We start from the raw sequence: 18,784 nt of genomic DNA on the forward strand, positions 1-18,784 counted from the left end.
GCATTGCACGTGGGTGCTTGTGCCTAAGTAGGGCTGTGAAATCATGGATTAAGGGTTCTAGTCATCCAAAGGCAGTTATGTGGCTGTCAGAGTGGATAATGATTACCTGATTTGGGAGGAGAAATGCTCCCATGGAGATGTGAAGCAGCAGGTTTGGTAAGGACTCAGCTCTGTGTTCCCACCCTGGCAGAACTGCCAAAGCCTCACTGATGGTGCATCCCCAGGATCGGGGTAGGAGGGCACCTTTCACTGGGCTTTTGTCCCTGGAAAGGGAGAAACACACAGGAAAGCACAGCAAACCCTGGCTCTAAAACAGGGCTCAGATATTGGGCCAAGTGTGGATTCGCAATGGGCCAAACCAGAGCAAACCAAATGGGAATCTCGTAGGGAATAAGCATTATAGGGAATAATCTCTATCACTTAATGCTTCAATGACTCTGGAATAATTGGCTGTTTCCTGGGCATATCCAGACGAGATGAAGTGTTCTCCCTGTTGCCTTTTGTACAGTGGTGATCTTTCAGAGACCTGACTGTCCACCTCTCCCTCCCCTTTGCCTTCTGGGTCCCTGTCTCAAATTTCTCCTGGAGTTTGTATTTTCCCCGCAACAATGTCTCTGAAGAGTCACAAATGTGTAACGTGTGTCCCAACGTTTGGGTTTTAATAACGTGAAGCAACCCCCATCAGCACAGGCAATTTCACATTCAACACATTATTGCTATTTAAAGTGCCGAGGTATAAAAATGATTGGCAATCCGGCTCTGCCAGCGCCGCCGCCGCTGCCAGATTGTGATTTTCAACATTGGTTGCTCTGTGCAGTCGTTCCCTCACCTTTGACTTGCAGATTTCCCCGCGTCAAAATAGCAAAATCATTTTGGGTTGTAACAGGCACTTTGCTTGCAGCTGAAAAGAAGTAATTATCATTAAATGTACAGAGGATGTACACAGACACACCCACACCGAGGCTGCTCCGTGTTTCCAGCCCAGCATTTCCCTGGCTTTGTAAATATATTTTATCTGAGCTGCAGGATTTTGGGGAAGTGGGGGCGATGGGCAGGTGGGGTGGTGTGTTGCCTCTCTGTTATGGTTAGGGAACAGGGAGGCCAGCAGGAAACACCCCAGAGATGCTGTTCTACGAGGGCTGGTGATTCCCGTGTTCCCAGGGCTGTGACAGATCTCGCACGGAGCCCAGAGGTGTTGGCTGTGTCAGGGCTGTTTACACGAATGTGTTGCTCTGGGTTAATGTACAGTGTGATTAAAGATTAGACCTTTGTGAATTTCTGTTTAAGGCCACCTCACCCTGCTTACCTTAAAGTATGAGGTGACCAGAAAACAGCCTTTCTTACATGAAAAAAGACTTTGCCTTCACTGAGATAATGGCCCTGGAGTTTTTTATTTGTGCCATATAAAATCTAATGAATACGAGATACACGGGTAGATTCTGTCCTGATTTTGCTTTCTGAGGTCCCTGCTCCACACTCTGTGGTGGGGTGGGCTGGGCTGTATCTGCTGAGTGGAGGAAGGCAGGAACATCCTCACCCTCCCCTCTGCTTCAGGAGCTGTGCAGGGAGCACAAGCTGTGGTGGTCCCTGGGGCAGCAGTTGCAGCTCTGGGGCCACACCTCAGTCTCCCACGCACTGTCTGCCCCACACAGGCTGATGGTGACACAGGGAGGAGCCTGGAGCAGTGGTGCAGTCCAGGCTGGGATGGGAGTGATTCTGGGGGAAGGCAGCAGGAATGGGTCTGTCAGGTTGGGTTTATGGGGACAACAACATGGGGCTTCTGCCTCTCCCTCACAGCAGGATCAAACCTCTCCCTGCACTGGGAAGATCTGCCAGCAGTGGTGTTGACTCCAGCATGCCTTTGGAGGGGAGTCCTTGCCTCCCCAAGCCGTGCTGGATGCCCAGCAGGATGTCAGCAGTGCTGGGACACAGCGAGCTCACCAGACCTTTCTCTTTTCTAAAAATACCTTTTCTCTCTTGTTCCCCACAGCAGCTGAGGAGACTGTGCTGAATTCACCAGCTTTAGGAGCTTCTGGGCTGGGAAAGGGGGAATCTTTTGGGTGATCTTGGAGAAATTTTGATGTCTTGTGTAGATGTGGAGTGTGCAAAGCCCTGGGAAAAGGCGGCCCCTGGAGCCAGGGAGCTGATGGCAGCACTTTGTCACCGTATTTACACTTCCACTGGCCCAACCTGAAGCGTTTGGCTCTCCTCCACTTGCGGAAGGGATTAGCTACTTCATAACATCCAGACAAGATAATCTCTCCAATTTTGCCTGGAAGAAGTCCCTGACAAAGAGCAGCAAAGCTACAATAATGCCAGATGAAACAGTAATTGAGTTTGCCTTCTTATTACTTTCTCGGCTAAGTTCGTGTTGGTTTGAATTTAATTTTTTTGTTGTTGATACAGAACAACAAAACAGTGTCCCTGGGTTGGTTCAGACCAGCAGAGTTACATCTATAGTGAACCTCAGCAGCACAAGCAGATGAGAAAAGAGGGGAGAGAGAGTGACTGGGAAAAGTTATGTGCAGTGTAAGTGACAGTAGGTGTTGCATCCTCGCTGGAGCACAGCTGCTCTGACCATGCATCACACTAATACATCATGAAAGCAGAGGTTTAATGGCCTTAGTCAGGAAGAAGAAGTCCAGCAGCCTCTGTCCATTCCAGCCCAGTATTGTGCAATTTCCCTTAAATTTTCCTTTCCTTGATAGAGTGTCCTAATAAGAAATAGCAGAAAGTGTATCTGCTGGGCTCCTGTGGGCCTCCAGCTGTGGTTCTGCAATGATGTGGAGAGTTTCATTTGGAAAGGTGAAGCTAAAGTCCTCTCAAGTGCCAGCAAGGCAAATGTCACCTTCTGGAGTGTGGCCACGTGTGTCACCTCAGCTGGACCTGAGCACAGCAGGAGGCTCAGTCCAGGCAGCCCCAGCTCAGCACCTGGTCTGGCAAAATTGGGCAAGCAGTGATGCCTACAGGAGACATTTGCAAGTACCACGTTATCCCATCAATATTTTAAGGAGAGTGGTGCTGTCACTCCTGGCCTCCAAGCAAAACACATCATCCTTATTTTCTTTCTCTAAGGAATGCCTAATTTGCTAAGCAATAGCCATGTATATTTTTAAATGGATTGTCCTTTGGATTCTTTTTCTTTGTCATCCAGTATCAAAGCTCTAAAGGTCACATTTTTCAAGTCCTTTCCTTGGAGTATCAAGGACTATACTTTAAACAGAAACTAAAAACCCAGCAATTTTAGAAAACCACTTCACACACAGGGACTTGGGAAAGCTCTAAATGTCATCACCAAAGCTCAATGCTCCCAGCTCAGCTTAAGAGCAGTTTGAATTTGCTTAACTATAACCAGTTCATAAGTGTATTTACACTTACAAATTGCACAGTTGTAGTCGTGCCTGTTCATAAACAAGTTCATAAAAACATGTTAAGTGCCCAGTTCTTATTTCAGTTGGTAAAATGTTCAGTTCTGGCTCACCCCAGCTCCAGGTTCTGCACCTCCCCATCATCCCACTGGGCCATAAACCCTCTGGGTGGAATGAGGGATGTCACCTTAGGGCTGTTGTGCTCAGACTGAGCACATGCAGGGACTGATGCCAGTTTAACCTGGCTCTGTGCCACCTCCAGGGGAACACATGATGCCCAATCTGGCAATGAGGTGGAGGAGAGAGAGATGATGCCCGACCCAGCTGAGAGCTTTCGGTATGAAATTAACCCATCAATGTAATTTGAACAAGGAGGAAATGGCAGAGTGACTTCATTACAGGGCAGTGCTCCACATGGGACCGCAGCATTTCTTCCTTCAGGATTAGAGCCTGGAAGTCAGGTTTGCTGGGCCATCAGCTGGGCCTTGCACAGGCTTTCACAGGTGTCCCAGTGTGGACATTCAGCTGCCACGTGGCAGGTGGGTGATGCTGGAAGGGAAATGAAGGACCCAAAGATCTGGATCTCAGAAGGAGCAAGGGGAGCATTGTCATAGATCTTGTCACCCAAAATCTCTTTTAGAACTTTCTCTCCTGACCAAGCCTCTTCTAATTATTTCCATAGCTTGATCTTGACATCAAGGGAAACTCCAGCTGAACTTTGGCCAAGAAGGGATGGGTATGTCAGGGCCAGTTGCTTAATTATGTTTACATCTAAATTGCTGCAGTAGATCTTTACTTCCTAGACAGTGATTTTCCTCTGCTCTTTAATTTCATAGAACAATATGAAAGACATGAATCTTCATGAAACTCCTCTTCTAATGCAGCAGAGACTCCACAGTGTTTGCAGGCTGTGCTTTTCATCAGAGGAGGCCCTAGGGGAGGTTCAAGGTAGGATCCTTGCCATCCTAGCCTAGCAATCACAGAAAGCCAAATAAATAAAGCAGGAAGTTGGCAAACCCCCGATTCAGCAAAGGCAGAAGCACAAATTCAGCATTAACCTCTGCTTAAGATGATTTGAACAGAAGAGTTAATCTCATCGCTGCTCGAAAGTCTGACCAAGAACCCAGGACCTTGACAGTCAGCACATCAGTGCTTTAAATCTAAGGGGAGAGGGTGCTTAAAGCTGAGGAGTTGCTTAAATATGGGAAAAGCATGCTCCCTGGTAGGAGGTAATAACTCAAAGACTGATTTTTGGTCCACGGTCAGATGTGGTGGTCTCGTGGCTTTGGCCAAGGCACTGAATGCCCTGAGGGAGGATGAGAGCAGCAGCATATATGGATGGACAAGCCCTGAGGAGGCTGCTGTGGGGGCCCAGTGGCTCCTCCTCACTTGCATCCCCTCACCAGGGGAGGCTGAAGATCTCTGGGCAGCACAGAGAAAGTCAGGAGACTGCAGGATGGGTGCTGGGTCAGCAGCTCAGTGATGGGCTGCTGTGCTCCTTCTGCTCAGCAAGCACCGTCCTCATCCACCACCAGCATGGGCACACCGAGGAAACCCCCTGGATGTGAGAAGGGCTGTGTATGACCAGGGTGATCAAAACACCCTCTCAGGTGAGGGGGTGAGGTGTCTGCCCGTTTGGGTTGCACCCAGACAGAGCAGAGTGAGAGGAGCAGAGCATGCCTTCTGGAGGGTTTGCAGTTTAAATGTGTGTGACATCCCCCAGGGAGGAAGCATGAGGCTCTCCCAGCCCAAAATCTGCTCAGCCCTGCAGGGGCCAGGTGGGCAGGGTGGCCAGAGCCAGCAGGACACGGCTCTCCCAGCAGGCAAATCCCAACTTCCTCTCTCCTGAGCTCTCCATGCTTATCTGATCTGCACCTCCATAATGATGTGGTTAGAATTGAATTATGGTGCTTTAATGTAGTTACAGCTACATTTCCCAGGCACATTTCTTCCTGACGTACAATGGTGGAATTTAGGATCTGGCCAGAGGCTGTGTGTGACTTCTTGTCTTCCAGGCTTGTTGCAGCCTTGCCACGTGCTGTGCCAGGCCCTGGCTGCAAAGGCAAACTTAGGACTTCAATTCCCCTCTGCTGCCGGAAAAACAGTGAATTACGTGGAAAGCCCATGAATTACCTTAAAGGTATCTCCAGGGTGGGGGAGCCAGGGAGCCTTGGTGACAGCCCTGTGTGCACTGCATGATGCTGGAGCAGGGAGAAGAGTGGCTGGACAACAGCAGCTTGTTGTCCCACAGTTGTGTCTGGGTTTACCTCCATTTTTCAGCTGCAGGAAAACACCTTCAAAGGTGCATGGGTGAACAGCTGATCTTTAGCCAATATATGTTAGTGTGGCTTTGAGAAGTTTATGCCCTGTGCTAGGATAGTGTAAAACCTCATGTAAACTTTCTTGCTCATGGTCTCCTTTGATGTGAACTGAATGGTCATGGAAATTGCTGTATCTGCAATAAGAACCATTGCATTAACCAGAGAGAAGTAAATAAAGGAGTTAACTCCAAAGTCAGAGAAGTAAATAAAGGAGTTAACTCCAAACACCAGGAAATGATGGTTTTGCCATTTGCATCGTGTCAGAGCTGCAGGAATGCCCAGACTTTGAAGTGTGAGGGATACCCATCACCTACAGAGAGGGAGCTTTGCTTATCAACCTTTCAGGGTGTTTTCATCAATTCTGATCTGCTTGTTGTTAATTTAGAGCGATGGTGTCCTCTGGGGAGTGACTTGTTTTTCCTACCCGATTCAGCTCCACACTTGTGAATTTTAAGTGCATGTGCATGTATAAATGAGTGTCTGTATTTATACAGATGCTGCCAGTGCATGTTTTGCAATAATTCTCCTTGGATGCTCCTGCTTTCTCCTGCAGTCGATTTTTTTGAATGACACGGAACTGATAATGGATGTGGTTTTGGGCTGGCTTGGCTCATCTCATTCCATGTCTCCTGGTTCTGAGCAAGAATGTGAGGACTTGCTGTGTCTATTTTAGATTCCATCATGAAAGGAATAATTGAGATTGAGATTCTTAGTCACTCAATGCGGAAGGTCAGGGAATTAATGCTGTGTTACACCAGACCATTCATTTACTGGGCCTCCTTTTTTTTTTCCCCTTTACTGTCTGTAGAGGAAAACAAATGTGCCTCAGAGAAGGTAACACATCTTCAGCACCACGCACAGCCCCAGCCTCTGATAATACACACTGTTTATCTTTATTTTGGGGGTGTTCCAGGGTAGTTTTATCATCATAATTGATTAGTGGCGACAGGGAAAAAAAAATCCAGGAGTAACAGGAAGAAATTATTCTAGAGAATCCATTGACTCAGTGGTAGCATTGATCTACTTCTGGGAATTATTTATAGGAGAAGATTCATAGTTAATAATATTAGTTTGGACTTTGGGAGCAGTTTATCAGAGCCTCTTAAAGGCCTTTGGTAAAAATTAATCAGGTCGAGAAATAAGTTGATAGACTGGTTTTGGAAAAGGAAAGGAAATAAGATTCCTGGCATAACTCTGTCCATCCCAGAGGGAGAGACAATGCAAGGGGTAACTCGTGGTGCTTGGATATGCCTAAGCACAGGAGTGGGAGGATGGATTTCCAGGTGCTTTATCAGACAATGCAGCTGGGAAAAGGTCCTTGGAAAATGCCCCACTAAACCCCTCCTTCAGATGAAGTCAAGGTGTCCACAGCACAGTCCCCCAGGGTCCAGCAGGGAGAACCACCCAGGGACGGCACTCACCCTCCTCCTCCCCATTTTGTTTTTGGTTTTAACTTAATTGATCTGTATCCTGCAATCCTACCCGCAGGAGGAATGACACATCTGAAAAAAGCAGGAGGATTTGTTTAAAGTGAGCTGCTTGGGTTTTTTGGTGTGTGTATATATAGAATTGCCTGGAAGTAGTAAATAGAATTAAACACAGTGGTTTTGAAAAACAAAATTCTCAGGGCTGTCTGTTGATTTCAAAGCTGATGAAAACAAAGCAGGCTTTGAAATCTTTCCTCACAGAGCTTCTCCCTCCTCCCTTATCATATGAAAGATGGGCTTGATAATATTTGGGTTTTATTTTTCTTTAGAAACAGTTGAAAAAATGCTGTTTTCTCAGCTAAGATGAAAATCACGATGTTTTTAATAAGGTCAATGTAATGTCTTCATTAGCAAATGCTGAAATAACTTGAAGCAGAACTGGAACTTGACCAGGAAAAAATTCAGTGTCTACACAAAATACAGAGCCACATTTGCACCAGGTGGGAACCAGTCCTGTTTCCCTAAAATTACTGGTTCTGGGAGAGCCTATTCCGGTTTAGAGACTGGTTGGTGTGTTTTTAAGTTACTCCCAAACTTGATTGGGTTTTGTTTGTTTTCCTGGGACAGTGCCTGGCCCTGGGCTCCTGTAGACCCGGGGCTGGGCTGCGCTCCATGTTTGGTTTGGTGGTTTTCTTTCAGATGATGGAGCAGCTGGTAACAAAGGGAGGGACTGGCAACCTGGGAAGAGGTGTAAAGCTCACACAAGGAAATGCAGGTGGATGGTAATGGACAGACAGCCTAAAATAAAACAAAATAAAATATATCCAACCCACTAAGACTGTGCTTTGTTGAAATTTTGTCTACAAATGTCACAACAAAGTTGTTGGGTGTTGAGCACTTTAAAATCAGTCCTCTGTTATGACTCCCAGGCACACATAGAAAATCTTTGACCAGCTTTTCAGAGATGTGGATAGTATCTGGACAAGCCTGACCCTCCTAACTGATCTGAAACTATGGACTCCAAAGATACCTCTTCCTTCCTCTGTGCTGTATTTCTCTGGGACAGGTTGCCCCAGCCCATGTCCCAGTGCCTCTGCACTGTGCTACAGGCACTGGGGGAACAGAAAGGCAGAGATGCATCAGGAAGACCAATTGTTTGCCATGACACATTCTGCATTTTAAACGATCTTTGATTTCCTGGCAGCTCTCCAGTATATCACCCTCTGTAATTCTGCCTAAATAATGTTTGTCAGGTGAAGCCACATCTGGGCAGCAGACAGACCAGTCCTCAGTGTGCTTACTCCTCACCAGGGACTTCTGAAACCCACCGGCCACTCAATCTCCACAACTCACTGAATGATAGATGGAATATAATATAGGTCATTATTTCTTCCCTATGTGTGAAAATGAATTATTCAGTAAAGATTTAGATCCTTCTTTATTATGACACCGGATTTATAGAGCATACAAAACATAAATGCAGATTTCTCCAGCACCAGAGAGATGAACTTGTTCTCCAGGCACTGTAAGGTGGATGCAGCCACTTGGCATCGCTGCATGGCAAAGACGGGATGTTCAAATGGCCGGAGCACTCGGCTGCAGCCTGGGCAATTAGGACCTGCTCCGAGCTTGGCTGCCAGCCTGTTAACCTGGCACAGCATTTCCAAATCCCCCCAGCTGGTTTAGGAGCCCAGGATCTCTTTGTTTCAGAAATCAGGCTCTTAGGACCCATCTATCTTCACGGCATTTGGGGGCTCACGTCACCTTGACCTTATAAATGCTGATCTTAACAAACTCTGCATCTCAGTCTCTGATCTGAAAGATGAGTTGCCAAGATTGGAAGGCAGTTGGTGAGGCTGAAACCTGCTAATGAGAGTAGGTGCTACGTGAGTACATGGACAGACGTGGTCCGTCCACAGAGCCACTGTGGAGCATTTTGACCACTCTGTACCAATAGGAGTAACTTTGGTTGTTATTGGAATAAATGCTCCAACTTTTAATTGTGCAGCTTGGGAGAACGTTACCCCTGACCGGCAGTTACAGATGTCAGCTTTGCAGTTCATTAGCTACTTCCCAAAGTCCACTGGGAGTTTGAGTTTTAGCATGAACATTAGAGGTCAGAGAGAGGGAGAGCAGAGGGCAAGCCTGCAAACTCTCTGTGGAGTGGAGACAAGTCTGGAATTGGAGCTGGAACAGCACCTCTGGGGATGGGTGCTGTCATGTGCTACCCACAGAACAAGACAGTGGGTCCTGGTTTGTCACCCATGGGCTTCAGGCACCGAATGTGCCCCTGGAGCATCCCTGGTGCTGTGGGTAAGGCTTTTGCTTTGTGACAGCAGCGAGTGCAGAGAAACAGCAAAACTGACTGAATAGATTGAAACTGGGCACCTGCCTGAACCCCGTCTTGGCTCAGGGAGAGAAGGGAAAGAGAACATTATCCGATGAAGGGATAACAGTGGAGATTGCCTTTTAATATATAGAAATCCAAATTTCTTTCTGAGCTGTAAGCAGTGGCACTGAAGTTCCTTCTGTCCATCAGCAAAATCTATTCTGTGCTTGTTCGTTTTGGAACCCCTTTAAAATTCTGCACTGCAGCCACAGAGATTAAAGGGCAGGAACTGCACTCCTGACTAGTAATTTCCCGGTGATTATGACGAGAAATAGCCAAGATCTAAAGGAGGTTCAGAGAGGGGAGAAAAAGACTGTTCTTTAATCCCCCCCATCCATTTCCTTTGCAGGTTGGTGCTGCTCACCCTGCTGGGGAAGGGCCAGCTCAGCCCCTTTCCCAGGCAGAGCAGTTGGGGTCTTCCCTGCCCACTCTGGGGCAGAACCTACCCCACTGCTGAACCAGTTCAGCACTTCATGACAAAACAAACCCAGTAAAAGGGGTTATATTCCATTTTACAGTGGTTGACAGCAGAGCATGAAGAGTAGCATTTCTCCATCAAGGCCTGACCTCCCAGCCCTGCTCATTCCCACCTTGTTCATTAGTCCCTGCTGGAAAGTACATCCACACCCTGCCCCCACCACCCACCAAAATATTATAATCCCTGAGCTGGAAATAGCTTGCCACCCCAAAATAGCTCTTGCAGACACAGCTGCTGAGCCAGGAGGGCTTCGATTAGGAGGCACCAGGTCCCGGGTGAGTGGAGGTGCTCAAAATCCATGGATGTTTCTGAAAATGTAGGGCAATGTGGCTCAGTCCCGTTGGGCAGGCGGCCCTCGCTCCTGCACAGCACTCCTTAATTTAGGGGAAGATGATTGCTTTTACCTTAGATAATTACTCCAACACCTGGTAGCCCCATCACTGCTCCTGCCCAGCACTGCAAAGTGTCGGTCAAATGCCGAGAGTGAAATGCAGGAGCTGAAGGCAAAGGCTGGAACCCAGCTGGGCAGTGCCTGACAGGACTGGAGGCTGCAGTGGTGCTGCCAAGACTTGGGATGGGGGCACTGGGTTATGGGGACATCAGGACATGCAGGCACTGGGATGTGGGGACATAGGAAGACAGGAGCTGGAGCCCAGGAATGCAGGGGCTCTGGGATGCGGAGGAGCCCCAGGACATGGGGGCACTGGGATGGAGTAGCCCTGAGACACAATGACACAGGGACACGGGGGCACTGGGATGCAGGGGCCCCAGGACAGTGGGGCACTGAGCACCGGCTGCTCTCTGAGCAGCCCTAAAAAGCAGTAGGTTTCCAGGTGTTCTCAGATGTTCCGAGGGCGTTCGCAGGGTCCAGGTACAGTGGGTGCAATCCCCACGCTTGGTGATGGGATAGACACCACCTCTCAGTAACGCCCGAATTCTTCCCAAGCCCCTAAAACTTATTTTTCCTTTCCCGGACACCCAACAGGCTATTACCCATCCCCTGGAATTATTCCCGACAACCCGTGCCGGGGTGGGAGCAGAGCAGCGGGTTGGGCAGGAAGGCGCCACTCTCGCTGCCAGAGCCGTCCCTGCACACCCCGCCGGGGTCGCGGCCGGGCCGGGGGCACGCGTGGGCACGGCGGGCGCCCGGAGGGGATGCGGTGCAGCCATGCGGGGCCGGGATGCAGCTGCAGGGGATGAGGTGCAAGGGACGCGGTGCAGGGGACGCGGTGCAGGGGATGCGGTGCAGCCGTGCGGGGCCGGGATGCAGCTGCAGGGGACGCGGTGCAGGGGACGCGGTGCAGAGGACGCGGTGCAGGGGACGCGGTGCAGGGGACGCGGTGCAGGGGATGTGGTGCAGCCGTGCGGGGCCGGGATGCAGCTGCAGGGGACGCGGTGCAGGGGACGCGGTGCAGGGGACGCGGTGCAGCCGTGCGGGGCCGGGATGCAGCTGCAGGGGACGCGGTGCAGGGGATGCGGTGCAGCCGTGCGGGGCCGGGATGCAGCTGCAGGGGACGCGGTGCAGCGGACGCGGTGCAGGGGACGCGGTGCAGCCGTGCGGGGCCGGGATGCAGCTGCAGGGGACGCGGTGCAGGGGACGCGGTGCAGGGGACGCGGTGCAAACGGCGGGGCGCGGGGAACCAGCGGAAGGTCCCGCGGACCCGCGCGGGGCAGGCGGTGCGGCGCGGTGACGTCGCGGTGACGTCACGCAGGGCCACGCGCCGGCTTTGGCCCCGCCCCCGGGAGGGAGTGGAGGGAGGGGCGAGATGGAGGGAGGGGAGGATGGCGGCGGGGGGGGGGGGGAGGGAGCGCCGGCGCGGCGCTGAGCTAAGCCGATCCCACGTGTGACGGATCTGGCTGCTGCCCCAGCGCCTCTCCAGTGAGATCCTCCGGTAGCGGAGGGAGGAGGAGGAGGAGGAGGAGGGGGGGGAAGGGAAACGGGCACAGCGATCGTAGCGAACCGAGCCGGAGCCGGGCCGGGGGGGGCGGGTTGGGCGGGCGGGGGGGGTTCTCTCAGGGGCTCTCGCTCGGCGCGGCCATGGAGGCGGACGGGAGCCAGGCTACCTCGGGGAGCCCCGGAGAGGCGCAGCACGACCCCGGGTAAGTGTGCGGGGCGGCGGGGCCGCGGGGCGGGCTGCGGGGGGCGGCCAGGCGGGCCCGCCCCGCTCCGCTCGCGCCCCTCCGCCCCGCCGCGAGCTGCCCCGTCAAAATGGCCGATCCCGCACCGGCGCTCAACTCCGCTCTGCTCTCTCCCTCCAGCAAGATGTTCATCGGCGGCCTCAGCTGGCAAACCTCACCAGGTAACCTCCCCGCCGCCCCCTCCCCACGCGTGTCCCGCCCCGCGTGGGCCGCGTCCCTTCGCGCCGGGCCCGGCCCGCGCCCCCCAGCCCTCACCCTCCTCTCCCTCTCTGCTCTTTCTCCGCAGACAGCCTTAGAGACTATTTTAGCAAATTCGGAGAGATTAGGGAGTGTATGGTCATGCGGGACCCCACCACCAAGCGCTCCAGGTAAAACCGCCGCCCACCCCGCTCGGGCTGACAAACTTCGCGAGTTGCCGTCGGGGCATCCCCCCAAATCCCCTCCAAAAATCCCAGCCCCGCATCCCTCCGCACTCGCGGGGCGCTGCGGGAGGGCTCTCCCAGCACGCATCTCTCTCCAGCCCCGAGCAGGAAACAAAGCGGCCGGTGGAGCCGGAGCGGGGCCGGGGGTCGCGGCCGCCGCCCCGCGCCCGGCGGCTCCGGCGGCTCAATCGTGTGTTTGTGTGACTTCTCCCCTTGTCTCTAATTCTCATCACCTCCCCCCCATCCCCTCGCTCTTTGTCTCTCACAGAGGCTTCGGGTTCGTTACGTTCGCGGATCCGGCGAGTGTAGACAAAGTCCTGGCTCAGCCGCACCACGAGCTGGACTCCAAGACGGTAGGTCGTGGTCGTGGTCGTGGTCGGCTCCCCCCGCCCCTCCCGGCACGGCGCGGAACGACCCGGGCGGACCGAGCCCTGCCGGGGCCGGTGTCAGGCTGTCATTGAACCGGGACCTTGCATGGCTGCAATTTTTCCTTCTTATTTTTTTTTCTAGACTCTGCCTTTAACTTACAAAAAAGCGGCAACTTTCTTTTTTTCTAAACCCGAATTCCCCCATAGCGACCGCTGGCTCCTCCCCCGGCCTTATATTTTATTGAGCGGTGACATTGAAAAAGCTGAGGAGTAAAATCCAACTTTTTTTTTTTCCGGTGTTGGGCTGCGGAATGCTTTCTGCAGGGAACTTTGTGCTGCTTTTGATTGATTATTTATGTATCGGCGCACGAGTTTCAGGGTGGGAGTGACTTGCTGTCAAGCCGTGAAAGCTGCTGCTCGTGTCATTTCCCAAAGACATTTTTTGGAGAGGTCCCTTCACCTGTGATGGAAGGGCCCTTACGAAACGCACGCGTTAATTTATGGGAAGCTCTGCGAGAGCTGGAGAGTGGCTGTGGTAGAGAAGCACAAGTCCTAATATTGTGTTGTTTCTCCAGAGCTTTTTGCTGTGCTTGGTCTCCAGTGCATAACATAAGTAAAAAAAACACTCATGAGATCAGCTGATCTATTTTTTTTAATGAACATTAAATTTGCTTCTTTTTAAAAAAAATAAAAATTCCACACCTGAGTTTGCCCCCTGCCCCCAGTGTGGCATTTTCAGTATTGGGTCACACAAAAGGTATCAGGCAAGTGCAGCTCTGAGCCCTGTTTTCTCCCTGTGGTCAAGGCCATGCAAAAAGATGAAGTTTTGTGCCTCCTACTTTGTTGTAGTTCCAGCCTCGGCAGACCTGGGAGGGGAGTGGGGAAGGACACTGGTAGAGGTCATCACTGCTCTGGTGCTGCTGGCTCTGAAGGGGGTTGTGTTTTGGGAAGGGAAGGCTCGTGCTGGTGTAACTGCAGAGCTGCTGCTGGACGGATCAGGCGTGTTCCTTACTGTAACTGGGTTTTATAGTCTGTGTTCTGGGGCTTAAAGGTTTTATTTTAACCTGAGCATGGTGTTAGGAGGATTCCTGTCTCGGTGCTGCAACATCTTGTGGTTGCCTGTGTGTGCGAGTTTATAGTTAAATGAAGAATAGGAGGAGCAGGGAGCAAACATGAGTATGTGATTTTTTAAAAAAATGTAATTTACATGGAGACAAAAAGCCCAAAGCTCTCATAGAAGCAGGTGGAATCTGGTGTTTTAATTCGACCTACAGATTCTGCTGGGCTTGTCTGAACACGAAGCCCATGCTTTCACATGCCTTAATAATTTGATTTTAGGTTTAATCAGATATGGTAAGATAACTGATTCAACCGTGCTCCTGAGATTAAACTCACCAGACTTTTCATGTACAGCTATATTCTCTATGTGTTTTTAAAGATAAATTTAGATAAGAAGAACAAAGGCAAACAGTATCTTCAACGAGGGTTTTTAAATAAAATAAATCATGGGAGGACACCCTGTCATATTTCTGACTATAATTAGGTCCTCCCCCAGCTTTTTTCCTGTATCACAGTCTAGTCCCTGCAATGTATTAATTTGCTCTTCTCTGGGGGAGGGGTAAAGAGCTTCACCAGGACAAGTCTGCCTCAGTTTGGTTGTGTGATAATGATTGAATCAATTCAAATATGAAATTGCCCTTAGAATCAGTAACAAACACAGAGCCAGGCAGGTCCTTTCAGGCGTGTATTTGTAGAGTATTGTAGTAACTGTTGTGCAGTATAACAAGGCATTTGACTCTGTTTCAACGTTCAGCACAGGAGGCAGATCGGTTGGGTATTGGCATGGAAACGTCGCTCTTGTTTACAGTTACGTTTAAAGCTTTGTTTAGGTAATGGCCATTCATATCAGAAATAGTATTATAGTCATTTCCTAGAGGACTTGTAGATACAGTAAGTAGAATTGTACCTAACTAACTAATTTTTTTTGGTAGAACTTTGGTTTTGGTTTTTTTTGTTTGTTTGTTTTCTTTTTGGTTGTTGTTTAAATAGTTGACAGGGTTATGCAAAAGGTATGGATTTGCCATGCTCATTACCAGTGTTCATCTTCAAAGGCTGATGGTGTTTATCCAGAAGGTCTGGGGAAGGAAAATTCAGTTCTTTCAGAGAATCTGTCGCTATGGTGCAAAGGACTCCATGCTCTTTGAACTGACCTTCAAAAATGAATGTGTTGCTTTGGAGTTTAATGGCTCTCCCAGCTTTTTACCAGAGGGACTTTGCAGTGATGTCCTTCGGGTGGGCCTGTTATACTTTGGTGAGAAAACATGTACTTTTGTCACAAATACAGAAATGTGCATATTTGCCTTCACTTTTGGGTACCGCTGTGGAGAATCCGTACCTGTTGTATTTCCCCAGTAGACAAATGCCTAGTCAGTGCTGAATATATCTGTAGATAATGTTAATATCTATGAAAAGGTTAGCTTTCTAGATAAATAATTTTACTGTTTATGCTTTTTGAACAATAAAGTGGCATGTAATCACTCATTTCTCAGGTGTCTTAAAAAAGATGCTACATTTGTACCTGATGGAGACAAATCAGTTTATCAGCTGCTCATCAAACATTTGTGATACTTCACATTTTGACAAATTAATTGAGTAAAACTGCTTTTTAAGAGAGACCCGTGGTTATTTAGTAGTGCCAGGAATATTTATCACCACAGGAATAACAATACCAAATAGAAATTCCTCCTTTTCTGCAACAATGTTAGCTTGAGGGGAGAAAACCCAACAAAAGCCAAACCCAAACTCTAAAAGAAAGCCTCTACTTCTGAATATGCTTAACACAATCAACATTAGTGTCATCAGTTAGTTATATAGGCAAGGCTAACACTGACAGCAGTCCCAGGTTGCACAGTTCAGGCAGGAATTAGTACTTTAAAACATCATTCCCAGACTCTTTATTTAGAGGTGAAACCAGCAGCATGTGGGCATTTTATTGCAGTTCAAACTGGGCAGTTGTTAAAAGGTCTGATTTTTATTTACATCCAGCCATGCATCTGTAGTGTTGTCTTTTTGGTTTTAAATCATTTTGTAATGGGAGAGAAGAGTCACTTTTTAAAGATGACCCATGTGGAAATTGTGTGTAAAATTGCAGAATTAGCGTTTTGGAATTGCAGAGTGGACGCACTTTGTAATTGATGCAGCGCAATGGGAGTCAACTCTGCATCTTAAACAGGGGAGTGTGGGGTAGAGCAAGGATTTTCTTTTTAACTCTTCCTTTTTGTTCCTGTGGTGATGTATCTCCTTCATGGAAAACCTTTTCTAAGAACTTGTTTTCTTCTGGTTTAAATACCTGTATGTTTTGCATACACAAACCTACACGTGTTTGTGTCTTCCTCTCCTCTCTTCCCACCCCATCCCATAAATGCCCATTTTTAGTTTTCCATTGCTCACGTATGTTCTTGGAGAGTGAGCAAAACAGATAAATTTGGCATATTGTTACAAAGGAGAATCTGGTCCCTCTGATGTTTTAGTTTTAATAATTAAAATGTGAATAATTTGAGTTTGGTTTTGACTTTCCTTTTTTTGTCTGGTGTTGCTCGTCAGTTGACAAAACAAAGCAGAAAAAAAATGTAACCCCACACCCAACGGCAGGAAGGTGCAGGTGTGAAAGCCACCACGTTAAGATGCTGGTCAGGAATGCTGGCCCTCTTCCTGTGCAACCTCCAGAGCATGCAGATAATCCCTAACATGCGGTTTTGGCGGTAGAGGCAGCACCCAGAGACTAATCCAGAGCTCCCCGAGCACCAGTAGGGATCACTGCCCAGAGGATGATGGAGGTGTGCAGAAGAAATGTTTTCTTCATCTCTTCCCATCTCCCTCCCCAGACAAACCCAGTCTGTGACCCATCAGTTCCAGCAACAGTTCTGGATGACCCGGTGTGCTAAGCTACAAGCCTGAGAAATGAGGGATTAATAATTCAGTGATTGAAAGCCAAAATACTATGATTATCAAAGCTATCTTGTTGATTTCCCCTTTCTTTTTCCTCAGATTGACCCTAAAGTTGCGTTTCCCCGACGAGCACAGCCCAAGGTAAGTAGGAGGATCGATAATAGGATTTTAGGCACACAGAGAGTCATTGTTGCCAGGCAGTTCAGATTTCAGCCGGGAATTGGCAATGAAAGCTTTTAAAGCCGGAGTGCTCGGCGTCCAAGGGGGATCAGAGTGTGGCTGTGGCACAGGGAGGGCTCTGTGTGGTGTTTGGCGGTGTCCGTGCGGGGCCGGGTGGTCTGTGCGGCCCAAGGGCAGAGCTGGCCCCGCATCCGTCGGGATTCGCCGCTGCAGCCCCGCGTCCGTGCGGCTGTTCTTACACTGTGTGTTTTGCGTGGTGTTTATGTGGAGTGTTTGGATTAAGTGCAGACTTCAGGCTTGTTTTGAGCTGAGCTTTCAGTTCTGTGGTTGTAATGGATGGGAATATATCTTTGCCTTCGTTGTTTGCAAATTTTCTTTGTATAACTTGAGATGTGAGTGAAGAAGAGCAAGTGTTGGATAGCAAGTTTCTGATGAGGCTCTGAACACTTGGGGCCATGGAGTGTTCTTTTACAAAAGATAGACAGTGAGGTCAGAGTGTCCAGCTGGTCAGGCTGGAGTGCTGACCTGGCGATGGTGTGACCGGTCTCAATGGAGGGACAGGGACACTGTAAGGACAGGCAGAGACACTTCTGCCTGTGTGCTCCCTCCAAAAACCACTGGGTGCCATTGCTTCTGGAGGAGCTGCTTATGGAATAGGAGTGGTTGTTGCTCTTTAGGCTGTACCTAATGAAAACAAATCAGTTTCAAATCCAGACGTGCAGTGTGTGAATTTTGAAAGCAGAGGCTGGAAGAAAACTTTTGTAATTGATTTTTTTTTTAATTTGTTTTTGAGAGTCTATTGGAAAAAGTTAATTCAGCTGGTGTATGGCACTTGTGTATACTCTCATCATCTTGGGTTACTTCAGTCTTCTGATAAAAAATGGAAAGGCAAGGCTGCAGGTTTGTGGATGCAAGTCAATAAGGAAAAGTGGTTTAAAGTTGGTGGGAGACTGCTTGAAGAACCACCTGAGCTGTGTTACTGCACAGAGCTGGCAGTGTAACAGCCTGTGGAACCATGATGTAAATATTGTACAAAACACTCGTCTAGGAAAAAACATGCCATTTAAAAACCCCAGGCATAGCACAGGAGAGGTGCTAGTGAGTTCTTTAAAAGAAGAAAAAGAGCAAACCCCAAAAACCTGCTCGTAGAATTTTGGACCAGACTAATGTAGTCAAATATTTAGAGGTTCTTTTCTTCCTAGGACATATCTAATAACTAATTGGTAAATAATGGTGTGCCTGGCTTGTTTCTACACTGGAGCAGAGTTTATAGTGTGTGGGGCTTGTGGCTTCTGGATTATGTTGTTGGATTGATGCTGTCTGTAAGATGCAATTTAAAGTTACCAGAATTTTGATCTTGTGCAGTGACTGATGTTCCTTTCTCCTTCCCAATACCTTTTAAAGGCTTATTTACATTTTAAACTGTCTTCAATTACCAGTTATCTGTTTCTACAGTGTTACTTGGAGAAGTTTATAAAGCTTACAAGAGAGCTGTTAAGCTGTCCCATGTGATTCTTCTCTAACAATTAAAAAAAACAGGGTATGTCTTACGTGTAAGATATTAGTGAGTTAAATTTTCATGTTAAAGAATGCAAAATGAGGTGGTTTTTACAAAGGGGATTTTGGTTTTCTCCACGTAGGGTTTTTTTTACCTTGTTTTTTGGTAACAGACCTCTCTCGAGTGTGGGGCAAGTGCAGGAGCGTAGGCTGGATCCCACTCCTAGCAGAAACTCCTCTGGAGAGG

At 48.9% G+C, this 18,784-nt stretch overlaps 1 protein-coding gene across 11 annotated transcripts in view; it reads left to right on the top strand.

Annotated features, from left to right (window-relative positions):
- Positions 1 to 11,806: 11,806 nt before the first annotated feature.
- Positions 11,807 to 18,784, top strand: part of MSI2 (musashi RNA binding protein 2) — a 226,308-nt gene continuing 219,330 nt past the window's right edge. For 2 of the 11 annotated variants that reach the window (XM_071575284.1, XM_071575287.1), the window contains exons 1-5: positions 11,809 to 12,083; positions 12,243 to 12,283; positions 12,409 to 12,490; positions 12,813 to 12,897; positions 16,960 to 17,001. In XM_071575284.1, the coding sequence (XP_071431385.1) occupies positions 12,022 to 12,083; positions 12,243 to 12,283; positions 12,409 to 12,490; positions 12,813 to 12,897; positions 16,960 to 17,001 (312 nt within the window). In that variant the 5' untranslated portion in view covers positions 11,809 to 12,021. Of the gene's footprint in view, positions 12,084 to 12,242; positions 12,284 to 12,408; positions 12,491 to 12,812; positions 12,898 to 16,959; positions 17,002 to 18,784 lie in introns of all 11 variants that reach the window. The other 9 variants (XM_071575294.1, XM_071575295.1, XM_071575292.1 and 6 more) reach the window with 7 other exon arrangements.

This window comes from Pithys albifrons, chromosome 21 (assembly GCF_047495875.1).
Source record: "Pithys albifrons albifrons isolate INPA30051 chromosome 21, PitAlb_v1, whole genome shotgun sequence".
Taxonomy (NCBI): Eukaryota; Metazoa; Chordata; class Aves; order Passeriformes; family Thamnophilidae; genus Pithys; species Pithys albifrons.